The sequence below is a fragment of the Nicotiana attenuata genome, unplaced genomic scaffold (assembly GCF_001879085.1).
Source record: "Nicotiana attenuata strain UT unplaced genomic scaffold, NIATTr2, whole genome shotgun sequence".
Lineage (NCBI taxonomy): Eukaryota > Viridiplantae > Streptophyta > Magnoliopsida > Solanales > Solanaceae > Nicotiana > Nicotiana attenuata.
Window position 1 is genome coordinate 195,821 of NW_017670716.1, and position 23,328 is coordinate 219,148.

General features: G+C 38.7%; 2 protein-coding genes across 3 annotated transcripts; both read left to right on the forward strand.

Moving 5' to 3' along the window:
* Window positions 1–7,117: 7,117 nt before the first annotated feature.
* On the forward strand, window positions 7,118–12,812 carry LOC109242591 (probable sodium/metabolite cotransporter BASS5, chloroplastic). Of its 2 annotated transcripts, XM_019409429.1 has the most exons (9): window positions 7,118–7,376; window positions 8,146–8,193; window positions 8,643–8,728; window positions 9,470–9,600; window positions 10,400–10,593; window positions 10,672–10,924; window positions 11,008–11,261; window positions 11,340–11,422; window positions 12,333–12,812. In XM_019409429.1, the coding sequence occupies exons 1-9, from the start codon at window positions 7,229–7,231 to the stop codon at window positions 12,405–12,407; spliced, it is 1,272 nt and encodes a 423-aa protein (XP_019264974.1). In that variant the 5' UTR covers window positions 7,118–7,228; the 3' UTR covers window positions 12,408–12,812. The 2 variants fall into 2 exon arrangements, with proteins under 2 accessions (XP_019264974.1, XP_019264975.1); XM_019409430.1 differs by lacking the exons at window positions 7,118–7,376; window positions 8,146–8,193; window positions 8,643–8,728 and adding an exon at window positions 9,124–9,221.
* A 2,245-nt stretch (window positions 12,813–15,057) lies between these two features.
* LOC109242592 (ycf49-like protein) lies at window positions 15,058–19,746 on the forward strand. Its single transcript, XM_019409431.1, has 5 exons — window positions 15,058–15,438; window positions 16,621–16,699; window positions 18,499–18,567; window positions 19,149–19,318; window positions 19,411–19,746. Exons 1-4 carry the CDS (start codon window positions 15,101–15,103, stop codon window positions 19,254–19,256), a joined length of 594 nt encoding a protein of 197 aa, XP_019264976.1. The 5' UTR covers window positions 15,058–15,100; the 3' UTR covers window positions 19,257–19,318; window positions 19,411–19,746.
* The last annotated feature ends 3,582 nt before the right edge of the window (window positions 19,747–23,328 follow it).

The following is a 23,328-nucleotide window of genomic DNA, read 5'->3' on the forward strand; positions in this document are numbered from 1 at the left end:
TTCAGGACTCGGTATGGTCATTACGAGTTCCTTGTTATGTCATTTGGGCTGACCAATGCCCCAGCAGCATTCATGCATTTGATGCACAGTGTATTCCGGCCATATCTTGACTCGTTCGTCATTGTCTTTATTGATGACATTTTGGTATACTCCAGGAGTCGGGAAGATCATGAGCAACACCTGAGGACAGTGCTTCAGACTTTGAGGGAAAAGAAGTTATATGCGAAGTTCTCGAAATGTGAGTTCTGGTTGGATTTCGTGGAATTCATGGGTCACGTTGTATCGAGTGAGGGGATCAAGGTAGATCCGAAGAAAGTGGAAGCAGTGCAGAGTTGACCCACACCATCATCAGCTACAGAGATCCGTAATTTTCTTGGCTTGGCGGATTATTACCGTCAGTTCGTTGAGGGATTTTGGTCAATTGCAGCACCTATGACTAGGTTGACCCAGAATGGTGCTCCGTTCTGGTGGGCGCAGGTGTGTGAGGAGAGCTTTTAGAAGTTCAAGATAGCTTTGACTACAGCCCCAATCTTGATATTGCCTACAGTTTCAGGGTCTTATACTGTCTATTGTGATGCCTCGAGGGTTGGCCTTGGAGCGGTATTGATGCAGGACAGTAGGGTGATTGCCTATACGTCCAGACAGCTGAAGGTGCATGAGAAGAATTACCCTGTCCATGATCTCGAGTCAGCTGATATTGTACACACCTTGAAGATCTGGCGTCATTATTTGTACGGTGTTCCTTGTGAGATCTATACTGATCACCGGAGTTTGCAGCATATGTTCAAGTAGAAGGACCTTAATTTGCGCCGAGGAGGTGGTTAGAGCTGCTAAAGGACTATGATATCACTATCTTGCAACTGCTCCTTCAATTCTTTCAACTCTGGCTGGGCCATGCGGTACGGCGGAATAGAAATGGGCTGAGTGCCCGGAGCCAAATCAATGCAAAAGTCAATATCCTTGTCGAGTGGCATCCCCGGAAGGTCTGTAGGAAATACCTCTGGAAACTCATGACAACAGGTACGAAATCCATGGAAGGAACCTCCGTACTGGAATCACGAACATAAGCCAAATAAGCCAAACACCGTTTCTCGACCATACGCCGAGCCTTCATATAAGAAATAACCCTGCTGGTAGAATGACCATGAGTCCCTCTCCACTCCAATCGAGGCAACCCCGGCAAGGCTAAGGTCACGGTCTTGGCGTGACAATCCAATATAGCATGATAATGTGACAGCTAATCCATCCCCAAAATGACATCAAAATCAACCATATCGAGAAGTAGGAGATCTATACTAGTCTCAAGACCCTCAATAATAACCACACACGAGCAATAGACACAATCTACAACAATAGAATCACTCACCAGTGTGGACACATATACAGGAGCACTCAAAGAATCACGAGGCACAACCAAATATATAGCAAAATAAGATGACACATAGGAGTATGTAGACCCTGGATCAAATAGGACTGAAGCATCTCTACTGCAAACTAAAACAGTACCTGTGATAACAATATCGGATGACTCAGCCTCAGGCCTGGCTGGGAAAGCATAACATCGGGTTTGGGCCCCACCACTCTGAACTACATCCCTGGGACGGCCTCCTGCTGGCTGACCTCCATCTCTAGCGGCCTGACCTCTACCTCTAATACCTCGACCTCCACCTCTAGTTGTCTGACCCCTAACCCTAGCTGGCTGAGCGGGCGGTGGAACACCCGGTGCCGGAACCATGGCACGAGAACCCTGATGTTGAGAACTGCTCGATGCTCGAGGGCAAAATCTAGCAATGTGCCTCAGATGGACACAAGTATAACAAGACCTCGGCTGCTGAGACTGCTGACCCTGAAACTAACCCTGACGGACTGGGTAACCATCCTGAAACTCTGGAGCGGAGATGCACTGATAAGAGCTGGTGGTGCATTGTAGGCTAGCTGATCGGAATACTGCATTTGAGAGCCACGGCCACCTGAAGCACCGTGAGAAGCCTGAAGTGATGCATGAAACGGCCTGGGAGGATGGCCTCTACTAAAAGAATCCCTGCCTCTAGATGTGGCACCACTAAACCTACCAGAATGATGAGGCCTCTTCTCAGGCCCCTGACCACTCCACTGAGCTAAAACCATCTCAACTCGCCTGGCCACATTGGCCGCATCCTGAAAAGAAATCTCGCTCCCTGCCTCCTTAGCCATCTGCAATCTGATAGGCTGAGCGAGTCCCTCAACAAACCTCCCCACTCTCTCTCTCTCTCGGTAAGAAGTATAAGAAGAGCATGACGGGCCAAATCAACAAACCTAGTCTCGTACTGAGTGACAGTCATAGAACCCTGCTGAAGATGCTCGAACCGCTTGCTATAGTCCTCTCTCTGAGTGATAGGAAGGAACTTCTCAAGAAATAGCTGAGAGAACTGGTCCCAAGTCAAGGCAGGCGACCCAGCTGGTCTAGTCAACAAAAAATCATTCCACCATCTCTTGGCGGACCCTATCATCTAGAATACAGCAAAGTCGACCCCATTGGTCTCCACTATCCCCATGTTTCGCAACACCTCATGGAAGCGGTCAAGATAATCCCGTGGGTCCTCAAAAGATGCCCCACTATAATGAACCGGGAAAAGCTTGGTGAACTTGTCCAACCTCAACAGAGCCTCAGAAGACATAACTGATCCACCAGCGGCCTGAGCCGCAATAACCGGCTGAGCTACTCCCACTGGCTGAGCTGCTGGAGTCTGAAACTGAGGAGCCATCTGCTCTGGTGTGTGGGTAGCGAGAGTCTAGGCTCCTCCCCCAACTTGAGAGACGGCTGGTGCTACAGGAAATGTGCCAGTCTGAGCTACGCTCTCCATAAGGCCCACTAGGCAGACCAAAGCATCTTAAAGTACCGGGGTAGCGATGAACCCCTCGGGAACCTGAGCTAGCCCTGCCAGAACAGTTTGGGTCGGGACCTCATCATCAAACTCCATTTGAGGCTCCGCTATTGGTGCTGCTGCTCGAGCTCTACGCTGAGCCATGCCCGTGCCTCGGCCTCTGGCACGGCCTCGTCCCCTGCCCCTCGTAGGAGCTGCCACTGGGGGCTCGGGCTGTTGATCAGCTGATGAAGCGGTACATGTTCTCGCCATCAGCGAAAGAACAAGAGTAGAAAGTTCAATTAGCATTGAGAGATCAAATCGCACGACAGAGAAGAGTAGAAGTGAAATTGTTCCTAAACTTTGTAGCCTCTAGTGGATAAGCACAGACGTCTCCATACCGATCCCTCAGACTCTACCTAGCTTTTTCATGAATTGTGAGACCTAGGAAACCTAGTGCTCTGATACCAACTTGTCACGACCCGGATTTCCCACCGTCGGGATCGTGATGGCGCCTAACTTTTTGGAATGCTATGCAAGCCAACAGATAAAGGTCTAATACGCTAACCGCTATCCAAAAAAGTAAATAACAATAATTAAACCAAAACAAAGTAAAGAAGTGCGGAAATTTACAATAATCCAAAAACTAATACACGACTACCCAAAATCTGGTGTCACAATCCACGAACTTCTAAGAGTCAGTACAAATACTGGTTTAAAGAAAATACATCTGTTCTCAAAATAAAAGAAAATAGGGAAACTGGGATAACTGGAAGGGGACTTCAGGGTTTGCGAACGCCGGCAGATCTACCTTAGGTCTCCTGTTGGACTGAAGGCAGCAACCCAACTCTGATCAACGCGGTCCTGTACCGAAATCTGCACAGAGAGTGCAGAGTGCAGTATCAGTACAACGGACCCCATGTACTGGTAAGTGCCGAGCCTAACCTCGGCGAAGTAGTGACGAGGCTAAGACACGACAATAATATGAACCTGTGCAGTTAAATCATATACAAGAAAATAACAACAAATGGGAATTTAAGCAGATATTAACAGGAATGGGGAGAAACATGCTGAGGGGAATATCAAATCCTGAAATAGTACGGTGAGGAAACGTAGTAAATAACATGCTTTACAACAACGAAAGAAATAACATAGAAAACAAGTGCACGACATCACCCTTCATGCTTTTACTCTCGTCCTTACCATAAGAAACAATAGAAACGGCACGGCATCACCCTTCGTGCATCAACTCTCTCATAACATGGCACGACATCACCCTTCGTGCATTATCACTCACAGAATACGACACGGCATCACCCTTCGTGCATTATCACTCACATAATGCATTGCACGGCATCACCCTTCGTGCTTTAACACTCTCCCTCACCAAAACATGAACAATAACAACAAGGAGATAAAAATATCAAGAACCGGTCTTACTTCAACATTTAATTTCACAATACCAGTCTCAACTCTGAGTTAATACTCAATCAGTACCAAACTTCGTAAGACATGATAAGAGTTGTTCAACACACGGAATAACAAGTCTAAACATGAAATATATGATCAAAGAGTACAACAGTTACAAGAATAAGACCAACTCGCATGCTATGACTCGACAACAACGCATAGGTGCTCGTCACCTTACCTATACGTTGTACTCAATATCAAACACGTAGCAAATAGACTCAACAATACCTAATACCTTAAGCTAAGGTTAGCCACAACACTTACCTCGATTCCACGGCTAAACTCAAGCCTCAATTATCGCTTTTCCTCTAGATTCCACATCCAATCCACTCGTATCTAGTCATAATTAACTTAATAATATCAATTATTGCTAAAGAAATCAATTCCAATACACAATTACAAGTTTCCCAACATTTTTCCCAAAAAGTCAAAAATCGACACCGAACCCGCTTGGTCAAAACTCGAGGTTCGGACCAAAACCCGATTATCCATTCACCCCCGAGCCCGGATATACAATTGGTTTTGGAATCCGACCTTAATTTGAGGTCTAAATCCCCAAATTTCAAAATTCCTAAGTTCTATCCAAAAACACCCAATTCCACCACGAAAACCCTAGATTCTAGGATGAAATTTTGTGAAAAGATGTAATAGATTGAAAGAAATGAGTTAAGAATTATTTACCTATGATTTGGGGAAGAACTAGCCCTTGGAAAATCGTCTCTTGAAGTTTAGGTTTTGAAAAATGGGAGAATGAATGAAAAATTCCGTCTAAGTCCAAAACTTATCAGCTGCAGATGTCGCATTTGCGACCAGAGCTTCGCATTTGCGAAGCTTGCAAATGCGAGAAAGGTATCGCAAATGCGAACCCCTCACATTTCTGCTGCCTTCGCAAATGCGAAGTCCTAGTCGCAAATGCAAACAAGGACTTCCGCAAATGCGGCCTTTTTCTTCGCAAATGCGAACTACCCAGTCTCCTCCCCTGCTTCGCAAATGCGAACAATCTTCGCAAATTCGAGGCTCGCATATGCGAGCCAGACCTCACAATTGCGAAGTCTGCAGACCTGAAGCATACCGGCAATTTTCTTAAGTTCAAATCACTCCGTAGCCTATCCGAAACTCACCCAAGCCCTCAGGGCTCCAACCCAAACATACACTCTTAAAACATCATACGAACTTGCTCGCGCGATCAAATCACCAAAATAACACCTAGAACTATGAATTTAGCACCAAATTGCATGAAATTTTCAAGAAAGTTTCAAAACTTCTATTTTCTCAACCCAAGGTCCGAATCACGTCACATTAGTTCCATTTCTCACCAAATTTCACATATAAGGTATAAATATCATAACAGACCTGTACCGGGTTCCAGAACCAAAAACAGACCTGATACTAACGAAATTAATTATTAACCATTTTCTCAAAACCATTATAATTTCAGTTTAACAATTTTCATCAAAAATTTATTTCTCGGGTTAGGGACCTCGGAATTCGAATCCAGGCATACGCCCAGATCCCATATTTTACTACGGACCCTCTGGGACCGTTAAAATACGGGTCCGGGTCCGGGTCCGTTTACTCAAAATATTGACTGAAGTCAACTAAAATCAACTTTTAAAGGCAAAAACTATTATTTTCTCAAATTTTCACATAAAGGCTTTCCGGAAGCGCGTCCGGACTGCGCAGACAAATCAAGGAGAAATAAGATGAGGTTTTGAAGGCCTCGGAACCCCGAATTGGGTTCTAAAATACAAGATGACCTTTCGGATCATCACAAGTAGAGAAAGAACCAAATATCCCATAACATGTTTCTATGAAAATAGCACGGGCTAGCCAGTTTTCGGACTGGTAATTAAAAAATAACCAGTGTTTGTAAAGTCACTGAAAAATAGCCATTATTTTACTGCAATACGGAAAGTTCCGGCATAGTATACTGGAGATTTGTGCACCTGTGTATGAACTTCCAGCATATTATGCTGGAACTCCAACACACGAAAAGTTCCAGCATAATATACTAGAGATTGGAGCACCTGTATATGAACTTCCAGCATATTATGCTGGACTAGTATATTATGCTAGAACTCCAATATATTATACTGGAACTCCAGTATATTATGCTGCATTTTTCCGGATTTTGAACAGTGTTTTCGATCAGATTTATCTTTACATGAAAAGTGGCTAAATTTCGATTACTTTTGAAACTGTGGCTATTTTTCAATTACCCCTTGTAAATCTGGCTATTTTTGAATTTCACCCTGCATTTCTATTACAGTTTGTTTGAATGGTTACATATTGTATCGTATCGTATTGTTAGTGTAAACGTAATATTTATTTTTGATTTTATTTTTATTTTATTTATGGTCGCGTCCTTATCTTATTTTTTTCTCATCTTGCCTTTACTATAATTTTATTTTACTCTTCATCCCACCTTTTAATAATCACTCTACCTCATACTCTATTTTTTCTTTGTAATATTATACATATATTCTTTAAATTATTGGTGTATGACATTATGAAGCGACGAACGCAATAAGATTCTTCGAATTGCTAGTATGTAATATTACGAAAATTGATACAATTTATTTAACAATATATAGACTAATATTATACAATACAATATAAATAATACAATATGATATGATACATCAAGAAACCATATATAACATCCATCCAAACAAACTGAAACTAAAAAATACATTTTCTTTACAATGTGTATTTCCTCTAGGAAAATTACTTACAATTTAAATTAAAAATAAATAAATAAGATTCCTAAAATATGAAAAAATAGATCTCCCAGCCGATTTTGGTCCCTTCCCCCGAGTCATTGATTTCTAAAATTGGGTCACTGAATTATATTATTAGACCCCAAAAAACTCCGCTTTACTTTCTCTGAAAATTAAGATTAAAAAAAAATAAAAATGAGTCTCAGTAGTAAATTTCTTCTTCAGCAGCAGCAGCAGCAGTATAATCAAGGTTTCAAATTTTTGCATCAGAAATCTCAGCCTTGCTTTTACCAACACACTCTTGTTTCTTTTCCCAAGAAATGGAAATGCTTCCACTCCTCAGGTTTGTTAATTCAAGTAGAAATTAATAGATTTTATGATTATTTTTCAGTATCAAGTATAATTCAATGCCCCTTTTTTATGAATTAGTCAAATTTTACTTGTAAGTAGAAAAAAAGAGATTTTTATGATTTTTTTTTTTCAGTATCAAGTGTATTTCTACTGCCCCTTTTTATGAATTAGTCCAATTATACTTGTAAGTAGAAAAAAGAACAAAATTTTATGATCTTTTATCAGTATCTAGTTTATTTCTACTCTCCCTTTTGAAGAATTTAATCCAATTATACTTGTAAGTAGAAAAAATAAAAAAAAATAAAAAAAGAGATTTTTTTCAGTATTAAGTGCATTACAACTGCCCCTTTTGATATATTAGTCCAATTGTATTTGTGAGTAGAAAAAAGAAGAGATTTTTATGATTTTTTTTTCTGTATCAAGTGTATTTGTACTGTCCCTTTTTAATGAATTAGTCCAATTATACTTGTAAGTTTTGTATGATTTATTTATCTGTATCAAGTGTATTTCTACTGTCCTTTTTGATGAATTAATCCAATTATACTTGTAAGTAGAAAAAAAACAGTTTTTTATGATTTTTTTCCAGGTTCAAGTGTATTTCTAGTGTCCCTTTTGATGAATTAGTTCAATTTGTACTTGGATTCTTGAAGGGTACGATTGATTAAAAAAAGGAACAGATTTTTATGATTTTTTTCAGTATCAAATGTATTTCTACAGTCCCTTTTGATGAATTGGTGTAACTTATACCGGTGTTCTTGAAGGGGTACGATTAAAGGGGTTCTCATCAACTATGCAATCCACATTGGCAAGTAAGTGTTTTTGTACCCAATTGTAGTGTACTTTGCTTAAAGTTTGAATCCTTTTTGCTTCTCAAGTTTAGTTAATAATGAGGTTAATTTCATGTATGGTCACTGAGCTACGGTAAAAGGGGCAGCACGGTGCACGAACGCGTTTACGCAGGGTCCGGGGAAGGGCCGCACCCCCAGGGGGTGTGATGTAGGCAGCCTACCCTGATGCAAGCATCAGTGGCTGATTCGACGGCTCGAACCCGTGACCTATAGGTCATACGGGTATAACTTTACTGCTACTAAGCTATGGTAAAGTCGTAAAACTATTGTATCGGGTAAAATTTAGTTACTTTACTGATACATTGGGTAAAGTTATAAAAAAATAGTTTACTGACTTTGCTATTATAGTGATCATGGAATTAGCCCTTTTTGATGTACTCTTTACTTATAAATGTGATCTTTTTGTATAGGTGGTAATTCAAGACTGTTAATTAGTAGATGTATCTCAGAAAAGTTCTCTGATTCGCTTGGGCCTAGTGACTCTGAATCACTTGAGGTTTTCCTTTTGAACTTATCAATCTTTCTACTCAAAAGTTCAATTGTATGTTTCTGTCTTTGACTTGTATTTGTATTTGGAATAGAGTAATTAGAGACTTGTAATTTATTGGCAAAAGCCATTTTCTCTGAGAGGGTACGGCTGTGAATAACTTTGTGTCTTTGTAATCTGAGCTTGATCGGTAATGTTCTCTTTTTATGTGCATAAAGTCCCAAATATGAGAAGCATTTGAGTTGGGAAGCAAAATTATTTGCTCCTTTAGCCACTTCATTTTCCCTTAAGCTGATGTACTATCTGCTATTACTGAAGGGGAGCCTTGGCATAACTGGTAAAGTTGTTGCCATGTGATCTCGGGTTCGAGCCGTGGAAACAACCTCTTGCAGAATGAGGGTAAGGCTGCGTACAATAGACCCTTGTAGTCTGGCCCTTCCTCGGACCCCGCACATAGCAGGAGCTTAGTGTACCGGACTGCCCTTACTATCTGCTATAGAAGGTGAAGGTTTGGATTGGTTCAGTACTTCTCTTCTCTAACGCTTCTTTCTCTTGAACCTGTGAAGCTAAAAGGGCTAAATACCTCATATCTTTGTTCTTAAACCTAATCTGCGTATCCCCATATTTTAGAAAATGGCGAAAAACATAATAGGGGAAAGAGGGGTTAAATTGTTTTCTTGGATGTTTCGAAGCCCACCTCTGAATTGTGGGATTTGACTATCTTTAACAATAGACTTTGTGCTATTTCAGAATCTGAAACAAAAAGAGAACACCCTATTGACAATTTTGAAGGGAGCAAACTCTTTTCTGCCCCATGTGGTTATTGGTAGCACAATTTTGGCTCTTATATATCCACCTTCTTTTACGTGGTTTACCAACAGGTTTGTATATCATTCAATTGATGCCTATTTTCTAAATGATTTTGTTCTATCCCACAGGTCTCTCATGTTATCTACTTTAAGCCTCGCTGAAAAATTATGCTGTACGTTTGATAACTTTAATTGGAGTTGTAACATAACTGTAGGATACTTACTTTTAAAATTTTATCTTGTTAACTGCTACTTTTGTCTGCTAGACGAAGAATTCAATTCGTTGACATGGAAGCTGTTTGACATGTTATCTAAATTTGGTTACCGCATAACGCAAGTGCCTTCCATGTATTAAAAACAAGGCTGTAGGAAGAAACTCATATAAATTTTGCCAGCACAAATAATTAACCACATTCTCGGCGAAAAAGAAAACTTTATAACGCTTGGTGAACATCTCATCGGTTGATCATATAATTTGACTTATCCTCATAAATGTATGTTGAGACTTCTATGTCTGACCAATTGCTACTAGTTGTAACAAGAGGGTAAGGTAGAGACCTGCGCGAGAGGTGAGACTTGAGAGTAATTCCATCTTACATGAGAATCATGTTGAAAGTTTTCCATGAAAATATCTAATTTTGTACCCATGTAACACCTCTAGAAAAGGATGAGGTATAGACTTGAATGCTGGAAAAAGTCCGTCTTTCAATATTGCACTATTTTGGTCTCTCACACTGCCTGGCTTGGAAAGCTAGAGAGCCGTATTATGAGACAAAAAGTTGCAGAGCGTACACCAAAGAGTCCAAAATGCTCAGTTTTTTTTAACCTCATCTTATAATCTCATAGTTACCGTGTCGTTTACCGTTTCTAGGTACTATGCCCCTGCATTGGGGTTTTTAATGTTTGCAGTTGGAGTCAACTCAAGTGAAAAAGACTTTCTTGAAGCTTTCAAGAAACCAGCTGCAATTTTTGCTGGTTATATTGGTCAATTTGCTGTGAAGCCCCTGCTCGGGTATCTTTTCGGCACACTTGCAATGACCATATTTGGCCTTCCAACTTCCTTAGGTAAATTCTCTGATTACTTTATCGGGAAAGAAAATAGCATGTTCAATGTTGACTAAAGTTCTGTGAGCTGTGTATCAGCTGCAGGGATTATGTTGACCTCTTGTGTTAGTGGAGCACAGCTGTCAAATTACGCTACTTTTCTAACAGATCCACAATTGGCCCCTCTTAGTATAGTGATGACATCGTTATCGACAGCTACTGCTGTTTTTGTCACCCCTATTTTATCATTATTGCTTATTGGCAAAAAGTTGCCTGTGGATGTTAAGGGAATGGTTTCCAACATACTGCAGATTGTCGTTGCACCTGTTGCTGGTGGACTGCTTCTGAATGGGTAATAATGTTGTGAATACTCATTATGTGTATCCTTCTACAATCCGAACTTCACTCTTATGACTTTTGATATCGCTTCAACAGATTCTTTCCGCAGATTTGTAATGCAATTCGGCCGTTGTTGCCTCCACTATCAGTTTTTGTGACTGCTCTTTGTGTTGGAGCTCCGCTTGCTATTAACATAGAGTCTCTCGTATCCCCATCTGGAATGTCTGTTTTGTTGCTTGTGATTGCATTTCATTTGTCGGCGTTCATCTTAGGTTATTTACTTTCCGGCATAGCCTTTCACAGAGCACCAGACGTCAAAGCTCTACAAAGAACGCTGTCATATGAAACAGGTTTGAAGCTTACCTAATATTGTCAACCTTCACTTATTGGATCTTGATTGATGTTGTCATTCTATGTCTCGTTTGCAGGCATGCAGAGCAGTCTTCTTGCCCTTGCTCTTGCGAATAAGTTTTTCCAAGATCCTCTTGTTGGTGTCCCTCCAGCTATATCAGTAAGTACGCTATCGATTATATGAACTTCATCCCCTACTGAAGAAGATAAAAAGGAGAGTTGATTTGGTAGTAGCGAAATTATAGTCTTTGGCCTAAGCTCTCTAATCAAAGTTCTAATTACTCAAAATTGCCTCAAAGGATTAGCTTTATATCTTTTCATCTTAATTATAATACAAGTACTGATACCAGAGGGCGGATATGGGATGTAACTAGAGGAGCAAATGTCAATGCACCCATTCGTCTCTCAAAACACTGGGTTCAGTTCTCTTAATATACATCACCTCTGATGAACTTCCAGTATATATATATATATATATATAGTAACGAACCCACTACTTAAACACTAGGTCCACCCCATGATTTATACAAATCTGAATTGGGTCATTTTTATGAAAGAGGTGACTCATTTTTATGATGTTTAGTTTTAGGTTGACGGGACACCGGTACATCTGTTTATGTGATATTAGGACTATTAGATAACAGCAAGTAAACGTCCTTAATAGATACAATTGTTAATCTGGTAAATAAGGCAGGTTACTTGCTATAACAGGTAAAATGCACTAATAACGTATAAATTCTTTACACTATCAGTGTATAGAACTTAAGTCCTTAGTTTAACTCTTCACTTATTTGGTGAACATTAGTGATGAAAGGTTGAAGCTTGTAGGTTTAACATATGCTCCATTTTCCTTAGCTTGTTCTTCTGAAAATTTCTAGTCATTTCTTAGAACATCTCTTTCTTTTTTTCTTTCCTTGAGCCGGGGGTCTATCGGAAACAGCCTCTCTACCCTCAAGGTAGGGGTAAGGTCCGCGTACACACTACTCTTCCCAGACCCCACTCGTGAATTATACTGGGTTTGTTGTTGTTGTTGTGTTTCTTAGAACATCTGCTTTGTACCCTTTTTGCAGGTTGTGATCATGTCATTAATGGGCTTCTCTCTAGTAATGCTGTGGGCTAAGAAGAAAGAAACTGTTATTGGGTGATATAAGATATTATACTTCTAAAAGTGATCTTAAATAGAATATCCACCAAGTTCGAACCGTGCACGAGCTGACCTTAGGAGATTTCTCGGTTATTAGAAAGAAAAAACGAGAAAAAAGAGGAGATCTTGAAAAAATCTCCGTCGCGGAGGTTCTTGTGGTGTCAAGAACCTTACAATTAAAGAATGGTATCATATCACCACAATTTTATGTGGAATGTGTTTTTTCTCCTCATCATTCCATCTGTAATTTTTCAAGAAATGTGCTGCCCAAAAGGCTCTTTGTTGAAGATTTCAATTGCCTTGTATTACTTTTTGGACAAATGCCTTGTATTATTAAGGGATTGATAAGCACACTGAGCTCAGATTCATAAAGTTTTAAGCTTCAAATTTGTGGTATTGTGATTCAGATATGGGTAAGGTCTCCTTACACACTACCCTCCCCAGACTCTACCTGTAGGAATATAGTGGGTTTGGGTAAGGTCTGCTTACACACTGCCCTCCCCAGACTCTACCTGTGGAAATATAGTGGGTTTGTTGTTGTTGATTCAAATTGTGACATCTTTGTCATTTGACTGTCTCTTCATATAGCGGCTTCTCGAGCATTTGACAAATTCACGCCATCCATTTTAAATAGGATTATTTTCCGTCTACACGAACAATCTAACACGTACAAGTTCCTTTTCCTCTTTCCCTTCTTAGTTTTGTAGGCTTTCCGGTAATAGAGACATTTGGGGATTCCCAAACTCTTATTTTATGACTCAAATATAATTTTTAATTTACGTATGTGATTTTAAAAAGCATTACTTATAAAAAACAATATACATACAACACGTGTATGTTAAAACTAGTAGATTCCTCTTACACACGAATTATATGACACGATCTCCTCTAGTTTTGTCTGGTTAATCTGACTGTCTGGTGTGTAAACTCTTACTTTATAACTCAAACATAATTTTAATATAATATTTATGTGATTTTTTAAAAAAATACTACTACTTATCGAAAAAGGTACATGTGCAACATGTGTACATTAAAACTAGTCAGATAATAGTTTAATAGATGGATAATGGAAGAGGAATTTTCAGAAACTACTATTGTTTAGTGGCTATTAACTTCTTATAGCTATCATATACATAATTACTGCCTATAGCTACTATTCAGTTGTTACGGTAGTGTATTCGCGCTGTTGTATTCATGAATACAACAGCAAAAAGTGCATGCGCATGTATCCGCGTCATGTATTAATGAATACAATAGCAAAAAGCGCTTAAAATCAGGGCAGTCCAGTTGTACGCACACTAACGACAATCACCTTAAAAATAGGTATGTCTAGCTATCTAATAACAGAAACAATATCATCTCCTAATATAATTCAACAAAATCAATTCTAGCATGCCTCTTTATCAACCCAATTAATTATAACGATTTTTCAGTTGTATATAACTTTTATATTTAGTGTGTTTCAATATTTAGTTTATTGTTCCATTCATTAGATTCAATGTTTGTATTTACTGAATTCACTATTGTATATTCAGTGTATTCAAATGTATTTGTATTACCAATATTTTAGTTATTCCTAATACATGTTATTACTGTTGTATTCAGTATATTTCATTGGTTGAATTCACTGTATTTCTATTTGTATCCAGTGTATTTTACTGTATTTTACTATATTTTAAAATTAAATGTATTCACTGTTTATATTCAGTGTATTTCAATGTTTATATTTTGTATTTATGCGTACTGTATGTACAGTATGCATGAATATATGTGTATTCGGCTGTATTAAAAAAATACAGACCTTCGTAATACATAAACACAGGGCAAAAAAAATATATATTTATACAAAAATACAATGTGTTTGAGTGAATTTGTACAGAATATAATGTATTTGTATCATTGTATATGACTAAATAGCAAAGAAGAGAACAAAGTTCGTCGGAGATGGCGTTTTTCAGCGAAGACTCCTTTTATCTCTTCACTACCTCTTCCAATTTACAACGCTTCCAATTCGATCGCTTCTTCCTCTTTTCTCTCTTACTTTCCGCGCTATGAATCCCTCTTTCTCTTCGATCTTTCCGTCGCCCAAGGTATCTCCGCTTCCTTTTTTTGATCATAGGTTTACTTTCATGTTTCTGATTTTGAGATTTTTAGGCTTTCTTTCATGATTTGTTTCTCGTTCATCTATGATTCGAAGAGAGAGAAGAAAGAGACAGAGAAAGATGAAAAATTATGAGAGAGAATCATGTGTCAATTGAAAGTAAGAGAGAGGAAAAGCATAAATAGCGTATTTATTTAATGCCTCAATTGTAGTATATACCATAAATACTTATTTTGCTATAAAATATAAAAGGTAACTATAGAAAATAATATTTTAAAATAATTTTGGTTTATAATAAATAGGGTGTATACCTATGTTGTAGGAGGTAAAATTTCCATAAATATAGGGTAGCTTTTAATAGATTAGGCCAAATTTAAATCAGTAATCCTAATTACATTTTACGAGGTCCAAAAATATTCTACTACTGCAAACTGTATTTTTTTATTTTTATTTTTAGTCACTACTCGTGAATTTAAATTTTTTTATAAATGCTTACTCAAGTCATAAAGGACCTTTTTGTCATTTTATCTCTTATCTGAAACATCTTTACTCAAAATCCAACACTCCACTTAGTAGTCCTCAAACAAACATCAATGGCAGTTTCAACCTCATTATCTCTCTCAAAACTTCACATTCTTCCAAAACAAAAACAAACCCAATTCACCTTGTCAACTAAAGCTCCAAACTTTCTGTTCTTTTCAAGAAAAAGAGCCCAATTTCCAGTACCCATTATCAGTATTCCATCTCAGAACTTGAAATATAATGCTGCCACTGTTTTGGGTGTCACTGGACTTGGTTTTACAATGTTAAATGTGGGACCTGCCTCTGGTTCTGAATTAGCTTTAATGGGTTCTTCATTCCAATTTAATGAACCCTCAAATGCTCTCTCATTACACACTTGGGCTAGTCATGTTTCTAGTGTTGTTGAGTGGTAATATCTCTTTTTCATTTTAAGTGATTATATTTATCTTTCTGGCCCTATTTGTGGATATTGCTTGTTTTTTTACTGTTTCTTTCATCTTTCTTGAGCCGCCGGACTTTTGGACCTCTCTATCTTCCAGGGTAGGGCTAAGGTCCGCGTACACACTATCCTCTCCAGACCCCACGTTTGGGATTTCACTGCGTTGTTATTTGTCTAAAAAGGAGTTTATGATTTTAATTTGATCCATATATTATTAGAGGCGGATCAAATACTTTATGCATTCGAGATTCGATCACAGTTCATTTAATTTATTGGTCCGAAATCTATCATTTTTACTAATTTAGTATGTTCTTAAACGGAAGGGGAGCGTTGGCATAACTGGTAAAGTTGCTGCCATGTGACCAGGAGGTCACGGGTTGTTTTGCAAAAATGCAAGGTAAGGCTGCGTAGCTTAATGCACCAGGCTGCCCTTTTGGTAGGTATTTAAACGCATGTACAAGGTTTGAGCTAAAGCTACTGGGTTCAGAATACTCTGTAACACATGCTATGGATTAGCCCCGGATTAATATTATTGGTAAAATGTCCAAATTTACCCGTCTACTATTTGAAATATCTTAATTTTAACCTCCAGTATACTTTGGGGTCGCCATACTCTTGACATTAGCAAATCGCCTCATGTTTGCCCTTGGCTTTAAAGAAGCTCCCACATGGGTTAGTGAATTTAGTGTCTGAAAATACTTGGGGAAAAGTGTTTAAATTTACTCTTCTACACTCGACTGTTGTTTATAATTATTATCCGTTACACTTAGCTCTGCTTGGGTCAAGGGCAAGTACAAGATAGTTTGCTAATGAGGTATGAATGATCTCAAAGTATAACGGAATCAGCCACTGATGCTTGCATTGGGGGTAGACTGCCTACGTCACACCCCCTTGAGGTGCGGCCCTTTTCTGGACCTGCGTAAACGCAGGATGCTTCGTGTGCCGGGCTGCCCTTTTAAAATATTACATCTTATATTAATTTGAATAATATAATGAATTTGAATTTTTAGAAATAGCTGAAATTGGGATAGGAGGAGTATTGCAATGTGCAATGCACTTCATCGCAGTATTGGGTTGGCAAGTTGATCTGTTCATATGTTCTTTTTTCTTTTGTGTTAAATGAAATGACTGATTATTTACTCTGTACAAAAGGGTAACTGCTATGGCTCTGGTTTGGCAATACGGTGAGAAGTCAGGTTATGAATCTTGGAAGGGACTCTCCTGGGCTATGGTAAGTAATCTTGCTCATTCTTGTTTGTTTAATTTGCTCGAGTTCTGTTCTTTATGCCTACAATATTGAATCTGTTTTATGTCAACGAGCTTTACATTAACTGTATATACTTTTTGAAAACGACTTATCTCAACGCGTGGAAAATTTCAGTTTGATTGATGATATTGCTATATCGTCCCTTCTCAATCTTTGTTTGAACTGTTGTTAAATGAGATGGCAGTTTAGTAGACTTAGCGTCGCAACTAGGCAGTTGAACTCAAAATACTCCAAAAAGAACAATAGGTGAAATACTTTTGTTGCTCAAAACAAAAACTTTCCCTGGTATGGTATTATATAGAAACTTGAAAAAAATAAGTTGGGTCTATTCATATGTTAAGTCTGTAGCCGAGTCATAGCTGAATTACATGCAAAGCTTCTCGACATTGTACACTCATCGCTGTAATATAAGAGTCGCAGAACATCGGATCAGGGCCTATATGTGGTGCAATAGAAATGGCTGTTATGATTAAATAGTGTTCTTCTGGAAACACAGAACTGTAAAAGGGCAGCCTGGTGCACTAAGCTCCCGCTATGCGCGGGGTCTGGAGAAGGGCCAGAACACAAGGGTCTATTGTATGCAGCCTTAACCAGAACACAAGGGTCTATTGTATGCAGCCTTACCTTGCATTTCTGCAAAAGGCTGTTTCAATAACTCGAACCATGACCTACTGGTCACATGGCCGCAATTTTACCAGTTACGCCAGAACTGTCTTTCCTGTTAATTAAAAAATTCTGTTCTCTTGTGTATATTCATAGGTAAACTCGTTTCTCTTGTTATAGTATGACCGCGCTAAGATGCTTTAGGCCTTTAAAATTTTTCCTCTTCATTCTCTCTTTGTGGATTGTGGTTGAGTTTAATCAATTAGCCGATCAACACTTTATTACTAAAATGTAATAAACACAAACAATAAGAGGCTGAAATGAATATGTTTACTGCCACCCCTTATTGCAGTCAAATTATCATCCTTTCATGATTCCGATTATCTCCCACCAATCTGTTTCCTCCATTCCCTCGATCCCAAACCTTGCAGAGCATAGTAGGGTTTTGATTGACTCACGGATGATTCTTTGAGGGAGAAGTAGTGGTGTTTATGAAGTCCTTTTTTATTTTATTTTATTGTATATTCAATAATTTCATCAGCCAAAAGCAACAATAACAACTATGTCTCACTTCCAAATAGGCATGTCAACCAAGATACAAAATTTAAACTTGTGGATTTTGGCCGACCTTAGTGACATTGCTCTCCATCCGTGAAATGCTTCATAGAGAGCGGTGGCAGAAAACATGTACATGTGATTCATATAGTTGGCAGCTATCCATGGAGTTTAGAACTTCTTGCTCTTTAGGTTTATTTTTTCACTTTCTTAACAAACTGATGTGTTTTATTTGATTGGTCATTCTGAGTTATCACTTCATGTCTCTCTTCGATCATTCAGCACTTACCTCAGTAATCCTTTCTCTCCATCTCTGAATCTTTCTTCCTTTGTTTTTTGCCCAGTTGTTGGCTTGTAGGTGATGTTTTTAATTTAAATGGTCGTGCTGATAGTACACACTATCCTCCCCAAACCCCACTAGGTGGGATTATACTGGGTTTATTGTTGTTGTTGTTGTTAGTCGTGTTGATAATCACTTCATGATCCTCTTGATCATTTAGCACTTATCTTACTTTCTTTCTTCCCCATCTTTGCGTCTTCCTCTTCCTTTTTTTTGGCCCAATTATTGGCTCATAAGTGACTTCATTTACTACTTTCTAATTTAGGTGCCTCTGCTTGGAGGAGCACTCTGCGCCTGCACTTGGCATTTCTTTTACAACTCGGAGTCTCTTGAGGTAATTCTTTTCCTAGAATGAAAATTATGAACTTCTATTGGACTAACTATTGCAATGACATTCACCTGAGTATATAATATGACAGTTTCACTATCCTAATACGCAGCCTAGTTTAGACATAACCCCCTTCACATTCTCTTGTGAATAATTTTACAAAATATGTTAAGCCCGATGTAGTTTTTCTTGAGCCAAGGGTCTTTCGGAAACAACCTCTCTCCCTCCCCCTCCCCCTCCCCCTCCTCCTTCCCCCCCCTCCTTACCCCCCCCTACCCCCCCCCCCCTCAAGGTAGGGGTAAAGTCTGCCTACACTTTACCCTCCGCAGACCCCACAATGAGGGATTACACTTGGTATGTTGTTGTTAAACTCTATGTAATTAACATTAAAAGGGACAAATAACGAAGCAAAAATGGTGATCAGGTTAATGTTCTAAGGGATTGACGAGGAAGTTGTTTGTTGATCTCTCGTAACACATTCCCTTATAGGCTGCCGTTAACATGCATTTACCCTTAAAATCTTGGGTATAGCAGAATATTGTTTCTGTCATGGAGATATGCCTTACGTTTCGTGCATGAATTTTCAGGTAGTAGTTGCTCTCCAAGCAGCTTTGACAGTAATAGGTAATGCCACAATGTGCTTTGCAGCATTCCGGATATACAGATTGTCACAGAAGCATTCAAAAGAGTTGTGAGCGTCGAGTCCAGTGTACTTTATCCAGTCTCCTCGCCCCGAGCAGTTTTCTTTGTCTACCTGGTACTTTGTGCTGTTTCTTCCCATCACCTCTTATGCACCGTGGTGCTTAGGTAAATGATCCCTAAATTGTTTTCACTGGAAAACAACTACAGGAATAGGAAAGAATATGGCGCGTACTGAGACACGATGCATTGAACGCGATGAAGTGGTGGCTTCATAGGAAGAACTAAGAAGTTTTTAGCAAGCTGCTGCCACTATGGACTAAGCTATCTCGGGAAGAAATCAAAAGCGGATCCAGGATTTGAATTTGATAGGTTCGTCCTTTAAGGGTCTTAGACTGAACTTATGTGTACTTGACAATTAGCTTTGACAGATTTTAATCACATTTATGTTATAACTGTAAACATATTCGAGACAATAGCCCTGACTTTTTTAACTTAACGTATTAAGAAAATTCACTGTTATGTATTTATTATGGTTGGAAATTATATGTTTTGCTTTTCTCTAAAGTACATTTAGGGGTTTTTCCCACACCATTACTTATCTCTCTTTTTCTTCCATTTTTCTACTGCCTACTTGTTTGAGCATTTTCTTGCCCATATTTAGTCCTCTCAAAGGCATAAACTACACGAAATCAGTTCCGGTAGCTACACCAAAGGTGCGGTGAAATGGTTGAGATTTCTTCTTGAGTTCGAGAACTAAGAATTAAGAGTTTCTTAACGTGAAGCATTTTACTCCCCAAATATGGAACTAGCGTATACATAAACTGGAACAGAATGAGTATGTTCCCGACTTGTTTGGAACCGGACGCCTGCCTTATTTTCCAAGTAAGCAGTTAAATTTATTACGTAGAATTACTTGTCGTTATCCTTTAAGTAACAATCTGGTGTGTAAGATATCTTCTACATTGTGTATTAAACTCTCTATAAACAAAGTGGTTTACAAGGTTTATAAGCTACATTTTTTTTTGGTAATTAAATTTCTTTTGTATTAATCACCAAAGAAGGATTGTACAGAACTATAGCCATGCTACTCAGCTGGCTATCTCAAAACTGAAAGACAAAAATAAATCGTACCTATTTACAAACAAACTATTCAATCTACTATGTTCCTAGCCAAAATCGTTGTATGTAACTCCTAGCTCGAGCAGCTACTCTAGCATTTGCATATGTGTGCAATCTCCAGCACCAGGACATCATTCCCTCGATACCTTTGCTCAAATATACGTGTGTTTCTCTCTATCCATATTGCATGTGAAACCTCAGCATAGATCATTTTGAAGATGCTAGCCTTCTGTGACTTCCCTTTTCCTTGCTTGATGATCCACTGAAGATGTTGATCCCAGCAAGTGGCAGACATATGTAATCTTTGGACCTAAGACATTACTTTTTTCCACAGTTCAACAGTGTATGGGCATGTGACAAAGATGTGCTCCCTTGATTCTTCCTGATCTTGACACATAACACATTGAGAGGTAACAGTTATTCCCCAGTTGGCTAGCCTATCTTTAGTTGGTAATCTTCCATATAGCAACAACCACATAGTGAAGACTGCCTTTGGCCTAGCGGTATTCTGAAAAATCAGACATTTCCAATTTACTCTTGGTAATTCACCTAGGAGCTACAAGTATATTTGTCTAATGATACTTTTCCTGTTATCATGTATATTTTGTGTCTGCAGCAAAGTTGCTCTGGATCCTATTATTTATCTCACCATCCAACTGGCTTGCTGAGGTATAGGCATCTGTTGGAGCTGTTGGTGAATTGATATAATATGCGGTGATCCACCTTATCCATAGCTTGTCCTATTTATGTGCTAAGTCCCAGCAAGATTTGGCAATAGTTGCTTTGTTCTACAGAGGAAGGTTGATGAGGTTAAGTCCACCAGCTGACTTAGGAGTACAAATCTTTTCCCATGCTACTAAGGACTTCTTGTTTATTGTATTAGTTCCAGACCAGATGTAGCTTCTACAAAATGCCTATATCATTTTCAGTACCTTAGCATATAAGATAAACAATTGAGCCACATATGCTTGTATACCAAAGGTTACAGATTGGACCAGCTGCACACGACCAACATAAGACAACTTCTTAGCAGTCCAGGAGGAAATCTTGGCTGTGATCTTTTCAATCAATGGTTGCCACTGTATGAGAGCTATTTTCTTTGTAGACAAATGGATGCCTAGGTACTTGAAGGGTAAGGATCCACTTGTAAATCCCAGGTGTGACAATATCTTGTCCTTCACAGCTTGCTTTACACCACCAAAATATACTGAACTTTTTCCTATATTAGCCTGTAAGCCTGATACCTGAGAGAATTGAGTAAAGCATTTGTAAAGTGCACCCATAGAAGAGAGATTACCCTTAGCAAATAACAGAAGGTCGTCAGCAAAACTCATATGAGTGATACCAAGTTTCCTACATCTGGGATGATATTGGAAGTCAGGCTCCTTCTTAAGTCCATGCGGTGATCTACTCAGGTATTCCATCACTATAGCAAAGAGAAAAGGGGAAATAGGGTCCCCTTGTCGAAGACCCTTGGTAGCATTGAATGGTTTTGTGGTTTCCCCGTTCACAAGAATAGTATAGTTGACAGTCTTAATACATTCCATTATCCATCTAATAAAAAATCTAAGCTCCTCCATAACCTGCTGTAAGAAGATCCATTCCACTGAATCATAAGCTTTATGAAGATCAATCTTTATCATACATCTAGGAGATATCTGAGCTCTTGTGTAGGATTTTGACAAGCTCATGAGCTAAAATGACATTATCAGTAATCTTTCTACCAGGAATGAAGCCTGCTTGAGCCTCACAAATGATGTAAGGCATGACTTTCTGTAATCTGGAGGCCATGATTTTAGAGATCATCTTGTAAAGTATTGAACAACAGGCTATTGGTCTGTACTCTTTAACTGTGGTAGGTTTATTCACTTTAGGCACAAATGTAACAATAGTGCAGTTTATGGCCTTATATAACTTCCTAGTTGTAAAGAACACTTCACAACATCTATGATCTGTATACTGATAATGTCCCAGGCTTTCTTGAAGAAAACTGCATTAAAGCTATCAATGCCTGGAGCTTTATCATCACCAATTGCTTTAAGGCTCTCAACAATCTCTTGATTGGTTACTTCTGCACATAGATCAACCCTTTGCTGGTGTGATAGTATAGGCCCATGCTTCATGTATGTTCTGTTTACGGCAGACAAGATGGTTGCAGCTATTCCCATTAAACTTTTTTAGAAATCAACGATCTCTCTTTTAATAGCATCAAGGTCAGTCAGCTTATCTCCTAGCAATGTATCATTTTCTATGATTTGCTTTTTTTGAGTTCTATCAATCATCACTTCTGTGAAGTACTTAGAGTTTGAATCCTCAGTTGTATCCACTTTGATCTAGCTTTCTATTGAAGGATATTTTCTTCAAATAAAGACCACTTCTGAAGATTTAGTAGGACTTTTTTCTCCATATCAAGTAAAGTATCAGTGCAACCCTGTGAAATTTATCCTTGTATGTCACTCAGCTCAAGTCTAGCCTTCTCAATTTTCTGAGTTATGCCCAGAGTTTTCAAAGCAGGTTTCAGATCTTTCAATCTTGCCCAAACTGATTTCATACTACCCTTTGAACTCCATATGCTAGTAACTATTTAAGAGAAGTCATCATGTTCTGCCCATATGTTAAAGATCTGAAAGGCACTCCACCTTTCCATGTGGAAGATATCAAAGTTAGGAGCATAAACGCATGATCAGATATTTGATGCAATCCATAGTTTGTTTCTATATGACCTAGGACATCATCCATTCATAACCCTCAAACACTCTATTTAACCTGCTGCTGACCCTATCAGATCCATGTTGCTTGTTAGATGTATGGTAATCACCTTTCCAAGGTAGTTCTGTTAATGTAGTGTTCTGAAGGCAGGCAGCAAAGTCTTGGATTTCTGAGAAGCTTACTGGGTTGCCAGATAACCTGTCATTGGGGTATAATATTGCATTAAAATTCCCAGCTATCATCCAAGGGACTGTTATACTTAATGAAAGTTGTTGTAGAGCATCCTAGAAGGTTCTT

Excerpts from the sequence above, each read along its gene's own strand:
- LOC109242591 (XM_019409429.1), top strand. The coding sequence starts at position 7,229 with ATGAGTCTCAGTAGTAAATTTCTTCTTCAGCAGCAGCAGCAGCAGTAT. Across the intron at positions 7,377-8,145 it reads GAAATGCTTCCACTCCTCAG|GGGTACGATTAAAGGGGTTC; the intron begins GTTTGTTAATTC and ends GTGTTCTTGAAG. Across the intron at positions 10,594-10,671 it reads TGGCCTTCCAACTTCCTTAG|CTGCAGGGATTATGTTGACC; the intron begins GTAAATTCTCTG and ends GCTGTGTATCAG.
- LOC109242592 (XM_019409431.1), top strand. The coding sequence starts at position 15,101 with ATGGCAGTTTCAACCTCATTATCTCTCTCAAAACTTCACATTCTTCCA. Across the intron at positions 15,439-16,620 it reads GTTTCTAGTGTTGTTGAGTG|GGTAACTGCTATGGCTCTGG; the intron begins GTAATATCTCTT and ends TCTGTACAAAAG. Across the intron at positions 16,700-18,498 it reads AGGGACTCTCCTGGGCTATG|GTGCCTCTGCTTGGAGGAGC; the intron begins GTAAGTAATCTT and ends TTTCTAATTTAG.